This window comes from Pungitius pungitius, chromosome 9, assembly GCF_949316345.1.
Source record: "Pungitius pungitius chromosome 9, fPunPun2.1, whole genome shotgun sequence".
In the NCBI taxonomy this organism is placed as follows: Eukaryota; Metazoa; Chordata; class Actinopteri; order Perciformes; family Gasterosteidae; genus Pungitius; species Pungitius pungitius.
The window spans coordinates 1142147-1158766 of record NC_084908.1 but is presented as its reverse complement, the minus strand read 5'-3'; the positions used below and the strand labels follow the sequence as shown (position 1 = coordinate 1158766).

Below are 16620 nucleotides of genomic sequence, written 5' to 3'. Positions count from 1 at the left end.
CTGTCATTTATGACTGTTCATTGCTCCCTGGCAAACTTTAATGAAGGTCATCCCATTTAATCATTATTTTCAACATTGTGGATTTGCTAACGCAGGGAATAACTGCATTTAAATATCAGCTTTGCGGATATTTGATAAAGACGAAAATGCAACAACAGTGTTTTGTGATTTACACAAAAACAGAGCACCAGTTCGGGTAATTTACTCATTCAATGGTGTGTTGACGTGAACTATTACTATTGAGTAATGATTCCTCTTTTTGAAAAACAATTTTTCTCGTATCACATCCCATACACACTCGTATACCGTATACACATTAGACCAAACAATGTGTATACGATATAAATTGATAAAAAAGTCAAAGCTCTACTTGAATCGAAATTTACTGAACATATGCAAGGAATAGTACAACCTCTCTTGGGGATCCAAAAATGTCGGGTTAACGTGGAACTTTTTCTGGTAGTTTTGATCCATCAAATAAAATAACGAATGAACCAGAGATCGAGAAGGGGGCGGGTTCCTTTCTCAGAGCAGGAAGCTTTGCGTACGCCGCCGAGTGACGTGTTACGTAAGGAAGTTGATCAAGCTTCTGCTGCTGACTCGGACGGTTGTTTTCCTTCAGCAATAAGTATCTCTCGCTTAAGTCATATTAAATACGATGCTAAAATTACATACAGACCCGGAAGAGACATTATATACGAAAAGTTAGGATATGCCATCTGACTTTGTAACGTAACCACAAAGCCAGCTCCGTGTGGACGACGAACCGAGTCGTTAGTCAACCAGCAAACGGGTTAGCAACAACACACAGCTCCACACCGTGTGCTGCCCAGTGCCTATTTATCCTCTATTTCGTCATCGTCTGTAGACGGCCTTTACATCCTGTCTCCGAGTTCAGTCCGTGGTCTCGCCAGGAGAGGATGAACTGGCTTTTCCCCCAGTCCAAAGGCTCCGGACCTCTCCCTCCTCTCAACAGCCTCCAGCAACAGCGACAGCGGCAGATCGAGTCACTCAAAGCCGCTCACCCGAGGTAACGTGAACGGCTACCCGGTCACCTCAACTACACCCCGGGGCTGCTGGTTACCTTGTGGAACGTAGCACTAGTTTTTCAAACTGTTTGTGATCAGTACAATATCTCCTCGTCACGTTACTAGCGTAGAAATATCAGATACGTGGACTTAGCACGTTTACGACGAAGCTAATGTTTACTTAGCATAGCTAGCCGCCAGGCTCTGGGCGAGAGTCAGAGGAACAACACGGGGCGTTTAAGGCTTATGCTCTAGTGTTTAATATACATGACTCCCTGCGATTATGGAGATACACGTTAAAATCACCCACTCTATTCTCCACGAACCCAAACCCACTGCGTTGACATGCCCTCGTGTGAAAGCCTGATGCTCGCTAACCTCTCTTCGTAGCTAGCTGGCTAACGTTAGCTAATCACGTCAACCATTCATGTCTATTTGTAGCGACGGTGACACGATTCGTCGCTGGCTGGTAATGTCCTGTGGCCTTTGTAGTGTTTACCACGATAACGGATCAGGCGTCTGCTAATTCCATGTGGCGATTAAAGTATTAGCCGTTGTTTACTAAGGAGCCCTGTCATCTCGGTGACAATTTGGTCTCTATCTCTTCAGTGAAAGATTTACTCACAATACAACAGACTGTTCAATTAGTTCATTTCTCGCTTGCCAGATGTGTGTGTGTGATGTGTGATGATGGTGATAACACTCGTGATATTAGGTATTTGGGCAACAAAGTAATGGGATTACACAGTAGAAGAAACGATACGTTTCATAAGGATGTGTGTGAAAAGGCTAATGTGCTGTGGTAATTGTTTCTCCTGACATGACTGTGCAAAAGGAATAAACAGAGGGGATAGTTCTTACTTTCTGTAAAAAAAAAAACATTTTACATAACACTATACTGTGCTAAATGTCTTTGTCCTGGGTGTGTTTTTGAAGTGTACATTGTTTTAGAAATTGGCACCCTTATCAGCAATGAAAGCCAATTAAATGAATGAGGTATTACAGTAATATTAGGTGACTGTCATCAGGGATTGTTACCATGCAGTGGTACTGCAATGAGACAAAAGAGTAACAGCTTACCTCTCTTTTGATACCTTTTGTTATGTAGTATTTATGATCATTTGAGGTATGATACGGATGATACGCACATGAGCAGAATCTTCATGGACATTGGTGGAAGATGTACAACACGTTTTCTTAATGTGCAGATCTTGGTTGCAAGAGTTCTGATTGTATTTCTCTTTCAGCCTTGCAGAGATCCAGAAGGATGTGGAGTACAGAATACCATTCACAGTCAACAGCTCTACCATTAGTGTTAACATGTGAGTACACATGACACACTTCTCATCAACTTTTATTTAATTCATTTTAACTAATAAACTTGTAGAAGTAGTTACAAATTAAAACATTTACACGTTACAACCATTGTTTTATTATTATTTTGTGAGTTAAAAGTTGTATTCCTTTTTAATAATGTATCATTTTATCCATTTTCAGACATGCATTAATCCCAACTACTGCACATAATAATACAATGATTTAATAAATGTGTATATTACCGCCTCATAAATTTCTATGCCAGTGTGAAGTGGAAGAAGAGGGAACAGCATCATTCCATATTTTCACGAGAAAGTTAGAGAATAATACAATCAGTGCTGAAAACAACACGTCTCACTGGCTTTTGTATGCTCATTAGAGCTTTTTATAAAATACAAAGATTTTCCATCCAATTTTAAGAACACATGGTCATAACAGTAAAATAATACCCTGTTCCAATATTGAGCGCCAACTACTAACTTATATAACATGTTTTTTCTCTTTCCTCTAGACTGCTGCCTCCACAGTTCCCCCAGGAGAAGCCGGTGGTTAGTGTCTACCCTCCGGTTGGTCATCATTTAGTTGATGGCAATAATGGCACCATGATCACTAGCCCCCTCATCACTAACGTAAGTAGTGTGCTGGGCCTTCTCGCTAAGGTTCATTGAGGAGCTTCTTGTTAGCTTAGTGTTATTCTCTTTTTTTCCATGAAACGTTTTCTTGTTGTGCATGTTGCAGTTTGGTATGCACTCAGATCTGGGGAAGGTCATTCAGACTCTGCTGGACGAGTTCTGGAAGAGTCCTCCTGCCTTGATGGCCACCGGCTCGGCTGGCTTCCCATAGTGAGCTTCCCCTTTCCTTTCATGACACTGCAGTTACCTCTCATTACTTTTGGGTGTTCTCCTACCCTGGTTTGCTTTAAATATTTTTTTCCATAATTTCTTTGTAGTGTCAATATAGTAAAAACAGTCATTATATTCTAAGGTTGGGACGATACAATGTGTCTTGAAGTATCATTTTTTAAATTTTCATATATCCTCTGATTTTCACCCAGCAGTATGTACAAGCCATCGGGGATGGCGCCTTACCCCACTCAGGCTTATCACTATGGTCCTCGTCATGTGGGCCCCAGTCACACGCCGCCCCCTGGTTCAGGCCCAGCTCCGATGCCTCACCCCGGGGTCGATGGTGCCCATGGGCCTCCTCGAGCTCCAGCCCCTTACGGCCTGATTAGTGACCTGCCAGTGCCTGTTCCTACGGGAGACTCTCAGGTACAACTGCAAGCAAGCCAAGCATGTAGCCCAGCAGTGACCGGTTCATCGACCTATTAAACATGAGCTGCCAGGCCAAGCTTTCGCTGCAGCTGCAGCTGATTGCTTTGGTTCAGAGAAATCTAATGTTTATTGACATGTTTTGACGAATGGGACTTGCTGATGCCACTGCTGTCCATTTCAGGCTGGACTAAACGGACACATGTACAAGATGCCTGAGATCCCGGAGTCTTTCCCTGAACTCTGTGACTTGGAGTAATGTCTTCCTAAATATTATAGACTTAGACACTGTGTAGGCATGTTATATTGTTAGAGAAACCATTCATATTTTAACATTATTTGTTTTCTAACTTACTGCTGAACATCCACCTATGTTTGCCCCCCCCCTCTCTCTCCGTAGCCTGACCCAGTTGTCGGACATGTCTGAAAGCGAGGACATGTTGCTGGAATTCTTTGTGACTTTGCCACAACTGAAGCAGGTCACCAGTGATAAAGAAGAGCTAGTGACCAATATAGTGGACATAGCTAGTAAGTTTCTCTTCTGCAATGGTGGTGTACTAAATAACCAGACGAGGCACGCGGTTAACTGTTTAATAGGAGGTCATCAATCATGAAAGGGAACAAAGATTTAGTTGATCTTTGATCGTCATTTACAGAGAAAAATCTTCAGATGGAGCCGCAGCTGGAAGGAAAACGACAAGAAATGCTCTACAAGGTCAGATATTACATTGAGTGTTGTTCGCTAACTTTCAAACCGACGCACGCTATTGTCCCGCAGCTGGTGACTCTGGTCTTTGTCCATCAACAGTACGAACAGCTGACTCAGATGAAGTTGGCTTTTGAAACAAGGATGCAGAGACAGCATGATCTCAGTGAGGTGAGCGGTTGCACCGGGGATATGCTACGGGGCAGCAGCCGTTTGGCAATAAATGGAAGTAACCGCTGCTTATAAACTGCAGTGCAGACTTTACCTGCAACTAAATGTCAACAGTGAGGATCCTCCTGGGTCAGATGGGATTCTGCTCGGCCTACCAGTGAACCGAGAGGCCACATTGTTGTGCCTTGTCAAGCAGTTAACACTGAAAATGTTTGCCTTTCTGTTTCTCACTATTGTTTTTGTTTTGTTATCCCCGCCAGAGTTGCAGTCTTAGTACCCTACAGGCCCGCTTAAAAGTTGCAGCCCACCAGGCGGAGGAAGAGTCTGAGGAGACGGCCGAGAACTTCCTGGAGGGACGCGCAGACATTGACGAGTTCCTGAGCAGCTTCATGGAGAAGAGAACGGTGAGATGTTCTGCATTTGTGGAAAAATAACCACAAAACTGTGTGGTTTTTTTCTTCTAAACGTGATCCAAACTCGTCACACTTTATGATGCAAGCTGGTATGACTGTTTGTGTTTCAATCTACAGCTCTGCCACAGCAGAAGGGCCAAAGAAGAAAAATTGCAACAGTCCATCAACACACATGGACAGTTTCCCCCCAGCCACTAAAACACAAGGTACCAACCACATCTGACTGTCATTTTCCTCTTTGTGGAGGGATACCTGTGGTACTCAACAGGCAGCCCCCGTGGTGGCCTCCTTTTCTATCAGGGCCAAACGCCTGTTTGTTGTCTTCTTCTTACGTCTTATGTTTGGTCCTCAGATATGGTGTTTTCTCAGCCACCTGCTGCCAACTTTAAGGATAAAGACATTTGATGGGACAAAAAGTGCACTGGGTCAACAATGGGCACTTTTGGAGAAATAGGAAGAAAGTGATAGCAGCGGTGGGCAAAGAAAAAAGAAGCCCATTGTGCTCCGGTCTGGACTACAAATACTTTCGAAGTTGGGTTGTGTGAAAGCAAGACGGAGAATCTATTGAGGTACCACAAGAGGCCAAAACTGGGAGAATGACACACGCCTAGCTTTTCCAACCCCACTACTAAGATTTGATCTCACTGTGGATGATTTCTATTGCACATGCTTTCTGTTCAGATTTTACTTGACATTGATGACAAGTTGGTTTTCTTCACTCTCACAGCGGTCAATGAAAACAACACCTGCTTATGATCAGATTTGTTGTTGTTGATGTTAACTCATCTGGAAGAAATGTACAAATTATTCAGGACAGGACTTTTTTCATGCAGTGAGCAAGTACATCTCCCAATAGAATACCCATTAAAATGCTAATGGTGGTGTCTATACTTCCATCTCTATGGTCAGTGTCAAGACCTTATTCCAGAAAAGTCCTGAAGGACAGACGGAAGAAAATCTGTTCAAGGTCCTCCTTTTAAATCTGAGATTCTCCAACAAAACAGAAGCAAGCACGAGGTAGTGTTGTCAAGAGAGCTTAACGTTGAAACTCTTCATATGGCAGTGGTTCAATGAATCAAGTGTGGCCCTTAAAGTAATGACTTGAATACAGCCTCAACAACAGTTTATTTGCACCGACATTAATCATTTGATTCAATACGGCAGTTTTCAACACCATAATCGTTTGATCCACTTCAGAATCAAAGTCAACATAATTCAAATAACAAACCTGATCACTGGTCAGTCTTTTTTTATTTTTTTATTTCTGGTTCAGGTTTGATGGAAGAGAATAAAATGTTTCTTTAAGGTTTATCATACACTTTCTCAGAAGTTGACCAGTTTATCAAACAGGATATGTAAACTGCAGTTATCGAGATATCCATATAAACGGTTAGACTTTTACATGAATTACGGTATTAGAGCACATGCTGACAATGATCAACACCATCATGACAAACCGTCTATTTTCTGACACCATATGAACTTATAATTGTCTCTTAACTGAGCCTCAGAAGATTTGGGATAATGTTGAGGAGTATTAGGGTTACATGCTCCAGTAAAACATGATGACATTGGATACTGTATTTAAATAATGTTAATAATAGGCTATATTGTAATCAAAGACTCAGACACCTTGTATTATATGTTCTTATTTAATTTGTTAGTGGAATAAAGCATTTAGCATTAATCTTGTTTGCTGTTTGAAAATGACTAACTCACTAACCATTTTGGGCATCGTTGAACTATAGACTTTGATCATAGCACAAATACTATAACACTTGATGCTTTGTCTTTTCATAATTTCAGGGAAGATACTTTTAATATAACTCTCAGTCCAAACGCTTTAATTTTTATCTCAGGACAAATAAGGTACTTATATTTAACTATTTATTCCCTGTCACTTTTTTTCTGTAAGTTGCCAAATAACAAATAATATACATTTAACTTCATCAGCAATTTATGATCTACAGTATGTCTGTGCCCCGTTAAAGCTACTGAATAAACACAGTGTAATTATATATTATAATATAATAGTGTAGTGGGCAAGAGAAATGGTTGGAAAAATATGCAGCAGGTTTCATTGTGTTGAGAATAAGAGTCAAATTGTTTCAGCAAACAAATTAGTTAAACATACTGTTTTTGTCCTGATTATTATATTGACTGGGAAAAGTCATTCGTACTGCTGAAAACTACTTTTATACATCATATATATATTTAATAACTTCTAATTGACATCCATCCTTTTAGTAGTTTAAAATAATTTACCAATAGAAAGTGTATTGCAATTTGTGTCTACGTTCAATATCAATATGGAGTTTTTGGCGAGAAATTGTCGATAGGGGGCGATATCTCACCACACATCGCAACTTCCGGAAAAAGGCAGGAAAAGAAGAAGAAGAAGAAGAAAATAAAATAGCAGGGAGCGTTTATAACATGAGGGCAGTTAGTAGACTTCTCCATGTCTTATTAAGACTGTAGAAGGTAGTTTTTGCTAAAAAAGCTAAACTGCAAATATACAACGTTATTTATCAATATAAACCTCCAACTTGGCGCTGGTCAGCAACAGTTAACGTGCTCAAAATTAGCTCAATTTAGCTAACGTTACTTAGCGGCGGAAGCAGTTGATGTAAGTTAACTTAGCTAACCTTAGCATTTACATCCGCTAGCTAACGTCACGTTCCCAATTTTAAACGTTAATTTAAGTTACAACGTTAAAGCTCGAGACGTAACATTTCAACTTAAGTTGTTGGTTCATGTTGTGAAACTGTTATCACTATGCCAAGTTACTTTTCTGTGCGGGTGTTAACGTTAACTCTCCATTATCACCGTATGTTGTGTTAACATTAAATCATAACTTAGTTGCGCTTCAGAGGACTAGAATCTATGACTCGTTATGTTGTTTATGCCAAGTATCTTTCACTCAAATTGGTGACTCCTGGATGGGCGTCATTTGTCTTCGTGTGCACTCTATAATGTGATTGCTGGATTTAACCGGAGTTAAACTCAATAACCAGTCTTCTAATGTAGCGTGAGTTAAGTGTAACCCTGCACGTAACTTCGTTCTGCTTGTCTACATGGTTCCAGAGACATGTCAAGACAGATGGGAGACAGCCATCGACGGTTCCTGCAAACCATGATGGCCAACGGCATCGTTGATGAGCAAGGGGCGAGGAAGCTCCATCAGTATAGTTGTGAAACCCACAACAGTGAGTCATTTTATATAACTTGTCATTTGTATAGTTTCTGATCCAGAATAGATCTCTCTGTATCAGGGTTGGAGTTACTGCCTTAATCAACAGGTCCTCTGCATCCTTTCATTTGCTTAACTTTTTCACCCATTAAGTTCACCTCAATGTTTCCCTTTACGTTGATCATAAATGGTAATATAACTTTACAAACTTTTTTGTAATGTTTTAGCTTTTTGATTTGTAAATATAAAAAATGCATATTATGTCTAATGTTTATTTGCTTTACTTGGGTGAAACCAAAGCTGCATTTCTACTAAGGTGGACATCACAATGTCAGTAGAAAGGAACCCTACATTATTTCAGTCTGGCGAATTACAAGTAGGACACTTGGTATTCAAAAATTGTCCCCCTCTTTTTTTTCAGCACAGCATTTCCCTGACAAGCTGGATGATTTCATTGATGCCATCAACTCGAAGCTGCAGCCTTTGTTCATGCAGATCAGAAAAGGGATGTCTGAAAACAACGGCCACCAGTTTTACGCATTGGTATGTCGTGTTGGGTACTGAGAACCGGGGGCCTCTTGGTACCACAGATTTCAGGGGCTGAGCCAATTGAAAAACTTTATTTACACACTCCGTCCTCGCAGCAGCTGACGATAGCTTACTGCTTGTGTAGCTACCGTAGCTAGCCCGCCATCTGCCTTCCATTTATATTAATTTAAGTTTCCCCACCGTTATTAAAGTCCGCTCATTTTTCGCTGTGCACGGCACTACCGCCCCAATGGACACAGGCAGACACTTGTGTGCACACACAGACATGTGCGCGCACACACCGGACACAGCACGAGTCCACGCGCCCCCCCCCCCCCTAAAGTTGTAAACCGAGGGTGTGGCAGCGTTCCTTCAGGGCTGATTGTCATTACGCTGTGAGCTGCAGACACGTGACTTAATTTCCTCATGCAAATGTCAGCAGATTGTTTGAATCTTTTCTTTTTGTCTTTATTTCACGTAGCAAAGTGTTAACTAAATATACAAATAATGAATTCTGTCACACGGTAGATAAACAATATGCTCTCGTGCCTAATGCAGCTATTCTGTGTTGCACCTGCTGCAATCATGACCTCCGTATAACGTGGTGGTTTGGGGGTTCTGCTCGGACAGTCAATGGGACCACACTTTCATTTTCAAGCGTGTGCTGCTGCCTGGAGTAACGACGTGGTCTGACGCACGGGGTGCCCACACCTTTTCCGAACGGAACAACAGCACTGCATGCTGGGAGCGCGTTTTTTTGTAAATTTAATTGATTTTCTCGTAATGTCTGTTCTCAATCTCTTGTAATTCAAGGCCAACCTCTGATTGTTAAAAAATAACAACTTTCTCATTCAACTGTTTGGATGGATGGATCAGCCACCATAATGACCACATCAGTTTTGTGTTAAAGCATCCATGTTGAGGTTTTAGGATGAAATTACACACGTCATTGACAATTATACTATTCACTTTAATTGTTTTTCTTTTCAAATACATGTTTTTATGTTTCTTTTCAAATACATGATTGTTAACCCCTTTTTTATTTGTTTTCTTGTCCAGGTGAACATGGCTGAGACCGATGTCACCAGAATGTCGTCAGATTACGCCGACAATGAGCTAGAGTTGTTCAGGAAAACAGTAAGTTAAATTTACAAACAGCGCTTTGTAATCGTTTTAGCCCAAAGCTTTTTTTAGCAGAAATCTGATATTTATTTTTAAATTCTAACAATAATAGAAATGGAGAAAATCCTATTACTATCAAGCTCTAGGGGGTATTTCTCGAAACCCAAATAAGGGATTAATCTGGGATTTTCAGGTTATCCTGGTGGAATTTAGCTTGAACTTGGTTGCGCGAAAGCAGGTTGAATTAAACCCGACCAAGTAACCATGACGATTTATTCTTTGAAGCTAGATCAATGCTGCAGTCATGTGTTAAATCAGCTGCCACTCTGATCCCAAACAAATGTGTTTAAGTTCTGATTTGTTTTTATTAACATGCATTACTTGTCACCAGTTCTTAGACCCAACTATTGCAGTTGTCAGATCAGTGGTCCCCAACCTTTTATGCCCCGCCGACCGTTTTCATGTCAGACAATATTTCGTGGACCGCAAGAATGTCCGGCGGATAATAAGCGCGTCGAAACAACATTAAATAGTCATGATGACGTGATCCACAAACCCAGGCCTCTCGGTCACTGTGGGGTCCCCGGTGGTTCTTGTGCACCGATACGGACCGCGACGAATATTTTACGCTTCGGCAAGCGTGAGTGTGCGCTTCGATTGTAGGACGTCTTGGTCTCTTTTTGGGATAAGCGATTTCACAGTGGCAACGATAAAGGACCATGACGTTTACGTTGTTCATGGTGAAAAGAAAGTGTTGCGTTTAGGTCCCTGGTTCTCATGAAGTCGGCGGTGATTTACACCCTTGCAAATTTGTTAAATATGCTTGCAAATACATGCTTTGCTAAATTCTTGTAATGATTTTTCACGTCATTAATATTAGGTCATACAAACACTTCATCCATTTGTTCCTGGCCCCTATGTCAAATTTTAGAACCCATTGTGGCCCACCAGTCAAAAAGTTCCCACCCCCCCCCCCCCCCCTGCTATAGACCTAACCTATGCCAGGAGTGATATCTAATGGACAACCAAGACTAAATCAAAAATAGCTGCCAAAATGAACACTGCCTGGCCACAGAAGATGGTGTTGAATCAAAGAGGATTTCCACATATGGGTGTAAATGGGTGATTGGGTTTGATGTGAGGCCAGTTTCTGCAGGTGGATCAGAGTCTGTAGTTGTCCCACCCTGAATCCCTTCCTTGGTTTAAAACAAGGGCCAATTCTTCATAATGAAGCCCATGATTTCTTTATTCCACTTTTGTGCAATACGCTCCTGGTCCTGCACAGTACTGCTATTAACACTCTAACCTGACAACACGGATGGATTTAATGCAAACCAGTACAACAGCCTTGTTTTCAAATCCCTCCTTTTGTACAAGTCTGCATTACCACTAACACAGTTACATTAAGGAAAAAAATACAACTTCACTAAATCACAAATAGTAGTATAATCTCGGTCACTGTTAGCTTAGCAAATCTTGAGTCTGATCAAACAAAAGAAATGTCTGATATTAGAACAGGAGAAAATGAACAAATGACCAATTTGGGCTGCTCTGAATCAGATGGACCTGATCGTGGGCTCTGAGAACGGCAAGGCGTCTTCCACTGACATTCTGAACAGCGCCGACACCCTGACCACCAAGAAGCTGAAGAAAAGTGAAACTGAGCACCTTTTGAACCGACTAGTGCGTGACAAATGGCTCAGTGAGGTAAAACGCTCTCAAAAATACAATATGTTCTCACGGCTCAATTTCCTTCTTTTATGCAAAATGTATGTATTTTTTCAACCATTTCAAATTCTACTACCAAATGTGGACTAGTATCCTTAAGGTGATACTAAAGAACCTCTTGCTCCATTTGTTTGTTTTAACCGGTGTGTAATTGATTCTGTTTATCAATGTAGAAACACGGTGAATACACTTTGTCCACCAGATGCATTATAGAGATGGAGCCATATATTCGCACAATGTATCAAGAGCAAGTCAAAGTGTGCCACATTTGTCACAGCATCGCCCTCCAGGTAAATGTTTTCCCTGTTACTGTTACCTATCATAACCCTCCTATTACCTTCAAATTTACCAACACCTTTTAACCGTTGGGGGTCAATTTGACACTAGTGATTTAAACACCCAGAAAATGATTAAAATTATGGAGGAAAAAAAATTCCCCAGGTTTATGTATTAGGAACTTTGTGCTAGTTTGTTGACTACATAAACAGACACTCACCCTGTTAAACATCGTCGGTTTGTCGATTGTCGTCTCCTTGTGACAAACAGCCACATATGGAGAAGCAGGAACAGGATCAGCTGTTTGTCTCCATTGTTGTTTGCGGTTAGCTTTCAGTTTTCGCGCGATCGAATGACGTCAATCTACTTCCCGTCCAATACCGCGCCCATCATGTGACGTTACCACTACTTTCTGGAATACACCACGCCTATCAAGTAAGGGTACTGTTGGCGGTGGAAACGCTCGCCAAATCATGGTTAACAAACCCGACCCGTACCGACCCGACCCGTACCGTACCGTACAGCTCGGTGGAAACGCACCATAAGTCTACCTGTTGTTCATCTGGGGAGACAGACCATAATAACTTTTGGAGGGCAGAGTGTTTTCTGGTGGTTGAGAGACAACAGGGTCAACAATGAGGGTCAGGGGAGGATGCCTCATAATCAGGGTCCTTCTCAACATCATCTTGTGTCTCCTCTACGTCACATGATCAAAGAGCTGTAACTGTTACTGTTTTAGGTTCTATCAATTCTTTTTTCTTTTGTGTTTTACAATTCTTTTATTTTTATTTTCTTGCATTGTTGAAACCAAACTTGACTAAAATAATACCAAATATCAATCTCATCAAATTTGTCTTTTCAGTGCCAAATTTGTGAGAATCCTACCTGTGGAATAAAAATACACAACCCATGTGTGGCCAGATACTTCAAAGGAAGAGTAGAGCCGCGGTGTCCAGCTTGTGATGACTTTTGGCCGCATGAAATCCCCGGTATTTGTTGTTTATTTACACACCAATTACATTTAGAATAATTACACGCATGAAAATTGCAATGAGCTGAATGCAATTATTACTTGCATCGTAAAAACTGCCAGCATACAAATCTATTTCCAGGTTATTTTGCATTTCAAATCTCATACCTAAAAATATTTACGTTTTTTATTTTTTTTAATTACAAAGGGGACAAAAAACACGCTTGAGTGGTGCATGGTTCTTTTCGTCTTGTCGTTTTACCTTATCACATCAGGTTGTACATTAGAGTTGTTTGAGATGTATTAACAATGAATGGTTGTATAAATGACATATATTGTTTGTTCTCTCCGTTACAGAAGTTGGCCTCTAAGTCCAGAAGATGAGGACTTAAACATCAACTGTTTTTTTAATGTTAAAAGATGTTGTTAAACTTTTGTAGTAAACCAAACTGTAAATTTAAATATTTTTACAAAATAAATAAGTGTTTCACTGAATGTCTTGTTTTAAGTGCCATCATTAATAATTTCTAAAAGCAAAGCAGTTTCTTATGGTGCTATTTATCTGCACATGAATGTTTGACGGTCCGACCGGCAGCCGCGAGTTCGACATATGTGACCTAGACAAATAACATGGACAGTTCAATATAATGAAATCTATGGTTTAAATACACGTATTCTGCCACATGCTGGTGGAGATGTGAACACGTTTACTCTGCGATCTCCATAAACTGTCTCTGCTCTGCTCACCGAAGCAACACATCCCGTCGGAGCAGGATTATTTATTTATATCCGTGAATTAACTTTTTTTCCTCATGTTACCCTGGTAACCGCTGTCATTGCAGACAAATGCGTCGATTCTTACTGTGAAAAACTACGTACTTCCGGTTCAGCGGCTACGCTTTGTATTTTCATTTTATGGGAAAAACCACAAAAAGAATTAACGTAAAAAGTAAAAAAAGTTACGCAGCCGTACTGTCAAGTTCACATTGACACAATACAAAACTGCGAATCCGTTTAACCTTTCAAAATAAAAGTAGAATTTATCTATTATAGAAAACGTAGCATAAAGCTTCTATAAATCAAATGCAAAATCATCATAAAAATCAACTAGGCAAATACAAAGAAGGCAATCAACCCAAAGCAATAAACCTTCCGTGGGGCTATTTACAAAGGTCATGCACGATAAGAAAGTGGAGTCCCTTCACATTATATTTTCCTGAGAAGAGTTCTGTTCAAGTATCTTGAGGGTAACAATTAACTTGATAGCTTTTCTAAACCACGGATAGAAAAATGCATATATGAGTGGGTTCAAACAAGAGTTAAAAAACAGCAGCCAGGACACAATGGCCCAAGACGAAGCACTGTTTGAGATTTCCTGTCCTGCAAGAGAGGGGTAATAGTACGGACAGAAACTCATCAAAAACACCATGATGACCATTCCCAGAGCCCTGGCTGCTTTTCTCTCCGATTTCTTGGCGGTGACTTTTACTGCACCGACCGCCGTGAAATGAGACCGGCCGACGCGCGCCTGAGACACAGCGACCACGAACACTCTGACGTACAGAACCACGATGACTGAGCAGGGCCCGAAAAACGTGCACAACAGGTCGATCGTGCCAGAGACAAAGCTGATCACCACCATACATTCTCCATCGCAGGAGTTGTATCTGTCCGGCTGCCTGAGATGGTCCATTAAAATCAGCCCGTTGTAGAAGAACGAGGCGGCCCAGCACGCACACACACACACCTCAATTCTGCTGCGGGTGATGTGGATGGGGTACTGCAGAGGATAACAAATGGCAACAAAACGATCAATCGAGATGAGCACCATGTTCCCCACAGAGGCTGAGATCAGAGTGAAACCCATCATGTAAGAAAAAGTGCACACGAGGTCGCCCAGCAGCCAGCAGGTTTCTATGAATCTCACCATTTCCACTGGCATTACCAGCAACCCCACGAGGAGGTCTGCGATGGCCAAAGAGAGCAGCAGCAGGTTGGTGGGGGTGTGAAGCTGCCCGAAGTGGGAGATCGAGATGATAACCAGCAGGTTGAGAACGACCGTGAGCACGGCAATGGAGGAGAGCAGTGTGTAGAGGAGGACAGTCTCGGTGCGAGGACGCATTAGACCTCTGCAGGAAGAGTTCAGGAGCTGAGGGAAGCAGAGCTGTGCTCCCTCCATGCCGTCCATCTTGGAGTGTAGAGGTGATGACCTGAACCTGCTGAGTTCAAGATCCTCTGAAGGTACGAGTGCATTTTACTCTTCTCTGATGCTACTCCACCCTTCCTCAACTCCCCAGTCACCTCCTCCTCCTCATTATCATCTTACATAATACATTTGTAAGTTTAATCCTCCCATTTCTCTTTTGCTCCCACGAGACACAAAGCGGCTCATTAGTTTCTTAGCTTTTTCTCTCAACTGTTTTTCTTTGTTTAAGTTTTTTTAGAGATTGATGACCACATCTGTGAATATGTCATCAAATGTGCAGCAACAGTTACCAAATTATGCATCTACTTATGATTAGAGAAGTTATTCTATGTTAGCCTGCATTAATACGATAAATATTAAGTAGAAAAACGGTGCCACTATGCCTGCTTAAACAAATTGAGTCATTATCATGATTTAAACTGTATCCCTTATTCTGGCCTTTCTATTCAAACATTTAAACACAGTACTTTATTGTTGTGTTTGTTTTAATTTTGCAGCTATTGTATTGTAGCAATAATTGACTTGAGTAATCAGATATAAAAAACTCCTTTCGGTTTATTGCAAAGAATTTGTTCAGATACTTTATAAAAGTCCAAACTACTATTTGTTTACCTTTTAGAAATACAAACATAAATTGCCTTCATATTATATGAATCATTTAGTGCACCATATTATACTCTTGGTTTGAAGACTAAATTAATTTGACCAATGTTCCCTGAAATAATTTCAACCCTCTCATTTGGTAAACATTAAAAAGTTCACTACTTATTTTGTTGTTCTACGTTAGCCAATCCAACTCTAACCCAAGTGAAAAAAGATGCTATTTTTACGGAAAATAACTTTAAACTTTCACAGTAATTTGTCTGTTATGCGGAAACGCAATGGCTGCTAGCTGCAGTCAGCTACGTCAAGATGGAGAACGCTTTTTGCATTGAAAGTAAAACAAACAGAGGTGCAACATACAGCACAGAACTGTGAAATACAATGTGAATAGTAATATATTTTGCGAAATAGAGAATTCTCTGACCAAGTCAAAGGTGACTTAACACAGCGGCTGCAGCAAAAATTCTCCACTTCTTCTCCCAGTTTGGTAAAAGACTCCCTGGGGGGGCCGTTTTTTGGGTGTAATTGAATGTCATTGGCTCCTTCTTCAAAGTATCTTCTCCTCTTCATACTTTCCACATCCAGATGTGAACTCCTGGAGTAACCTGAAACCCCTCCCTGTCCTATCTCTCCCTCACATTCCAATGCATTCTATGTAGAAACATTTTGGCTTTATGCCTCAATGAGTGAATATAACATAGCATACATAGTTTGTCTTCATCTTATAACTAGTACACTTCAATTACAACACAACATATAAGATCACAGTACTTATTGGTTTAATCACAGTTTATCAGGTGCAGTACTTTGCATCCAATGTCAATGTGTACAGTATTTATATGATTTACATGACTATTAATTGTTATTGACTATAATGCATTCACTTCATTTAACATACAAATGTAATATCTGCTATCTAACATCACACAAACTACAACTCTACAATAAACATTGCTACATGTAATCTACTTCTAGGTGTGCACTTCTACTTAAATTCTAAAATAGACGCTTTCCAAAGTGACTTAAAGATTTAGTCTTCAAAAGAAAAACAAACATTCATTAAAAACAACATTGTAACAACAACAATATTC

At 40.7% G+C, this 16620-nt stretch overlaps 3 protein-coding genes across 5 annotated transcripts; 2 read left to right on the top strand and 1 right to left on the bottom strand.

Moving 5' to 3' along the window:
• Positions 1 to 379: 379 nt before the first annotated feature.
• Positions 380 to 6593, top strand: vps37a (VPS37A subunit of ESCRT-I). Of its 2 annotated transcripts, none has more exons than XM_037470842.2 (12): positions 380 to 1030; positions 2276 to 2350; positions 2857 to 2974; positions 3084 to 3187; positions 3400 to 3616; positions 3801 to 3871; positions 4017 to 4144; positions 4273 to 4331; positions 4425 to 4493; positions 4754 to 4897; positions 5024 to 5112; positions 5259 to 6593. In XM_037470842.2, exons 1-11 carry the CDS (start codon positions 921 to 923, stop codon positions 5102 to 5104), a joined length of 1176 nt encoding a protein of 391 aa, XP_037326739.1. In that variant the 5' UTR covers positions 380 to 920; the 3' UTR covers positions 5105 to 5112; positions 5259 to 6593. The 2 variants fall into 2 exon arrangements, with proteins under 2 accessions (XP_037326739.1, XP_037326740.1); XM_037470843.2 differs by having other exon boundaries at positions 382 to 1030; positions 3403 to 3616.
• A 700-nt stretch (positions 6594 to 7293) lies between these two features.
• On the top strand, positions 7294 to 13206 carry nsmce1 (NSE1 homolog, SMC5-SMC6 complex component). 2 transcript variants are annotated; one of them, XM_037473190.2, is made up of 8 exons: positions 7294 to 7387; positions 7991 to 8112; positions 8518 to 8639; positions 9684 to 9761; positions 11307 to 11453; positions 11648 to 11764; positions 12613 to 12739; positions 13078 to 13206. In XM_037473190.2, exons 2-8 carry the CDS (start codon positions 7995 to 7997, stop codon positions 13089 to 13091), a joined length of 723 nt encoding a protein of 240 aa, XP_037329087.1. In that variant the 5' UTR covers positions 7294 to 7387; positions 7991 to 7994; the 3' UTR covers positions 13092 to 13206. The 2 variants fall into 2 exon arrangements, with proteins under 2 accessions (XP_037329087.1, XP_037329086.1); XM_037473189.2 differs by having other exon boundaries at positions 7300 to 7532.
• A 715-nt stretch (positions 13207 to 13921) lies between these two features.
• On the bottom strand, positions 13922 to 14908 carry LOC119218351 (trace amine-associated receptor 13c-like). Its single transcript, XM_037472720.2, has one exon. The coding sequence runs from the start codon at positions 14906 to 14908 to the stop codon at positions 13922 to 13924; it is 987 nt and encodes a 328-aa protein (XP_037328617.2).
• Positions 14909 to 16620: the final 1712 nt, after the last annotated feature.

Excerpts from the sequence above, each read along its gene's own strand:
- nsmce1 (XM_037473190.2), top strand. The coding sequence starts at position 7,995 with ATGTCAAGACAGATGGGAGACAGCCATCGACGGTTCCTGCAAACCATG. Across the intron at positions 8,113-8,517 it reads TAGTTGTGAAACCCACAACA|CACAGCATTTCCCTGACAAG; the intron begins GTGAGTCATTTT and ends CTTTTTTTTCAG. Across the intron at positions 11,765-12,612 it reads GTCACAGCATCGCCCTCCAG|TGCCAAATTTGTGAGAATCC; the intron begins GTAAATGTTTTC and ends TTGTCTTTTCAG.
- vps37a (XM_037470842.2), top strand. The coding sequence starts at position 921 with ATGAACTGGCTTTTCCCCCAGTCCAAAGGCTCCGGACCTCTCCCTCCT. Across the intron at positions 4,145-4,272 it reads CAATATAGTGGACATAGCTA|AGAAAAATCTTCAGATGGAG; the intron begins GTAAGTTTCTCT and ends CGTCATTTACAG. Across the intron at positions 4,332-4,424 it reads GACAAGAAATGCTCTACAAG|TACGAACAGCTGACTCAGAT; the intron begins GTCAGATATTAC and ends GTCCATCAACAG.
- LOC119218351 (XM_037472720.2), bottom strand. The coding sequence starts at position 14,908 with ATGGACGGCATGGAGGGAGCACAGCTCTGCTTCCCTCAGCTCCTGAAC.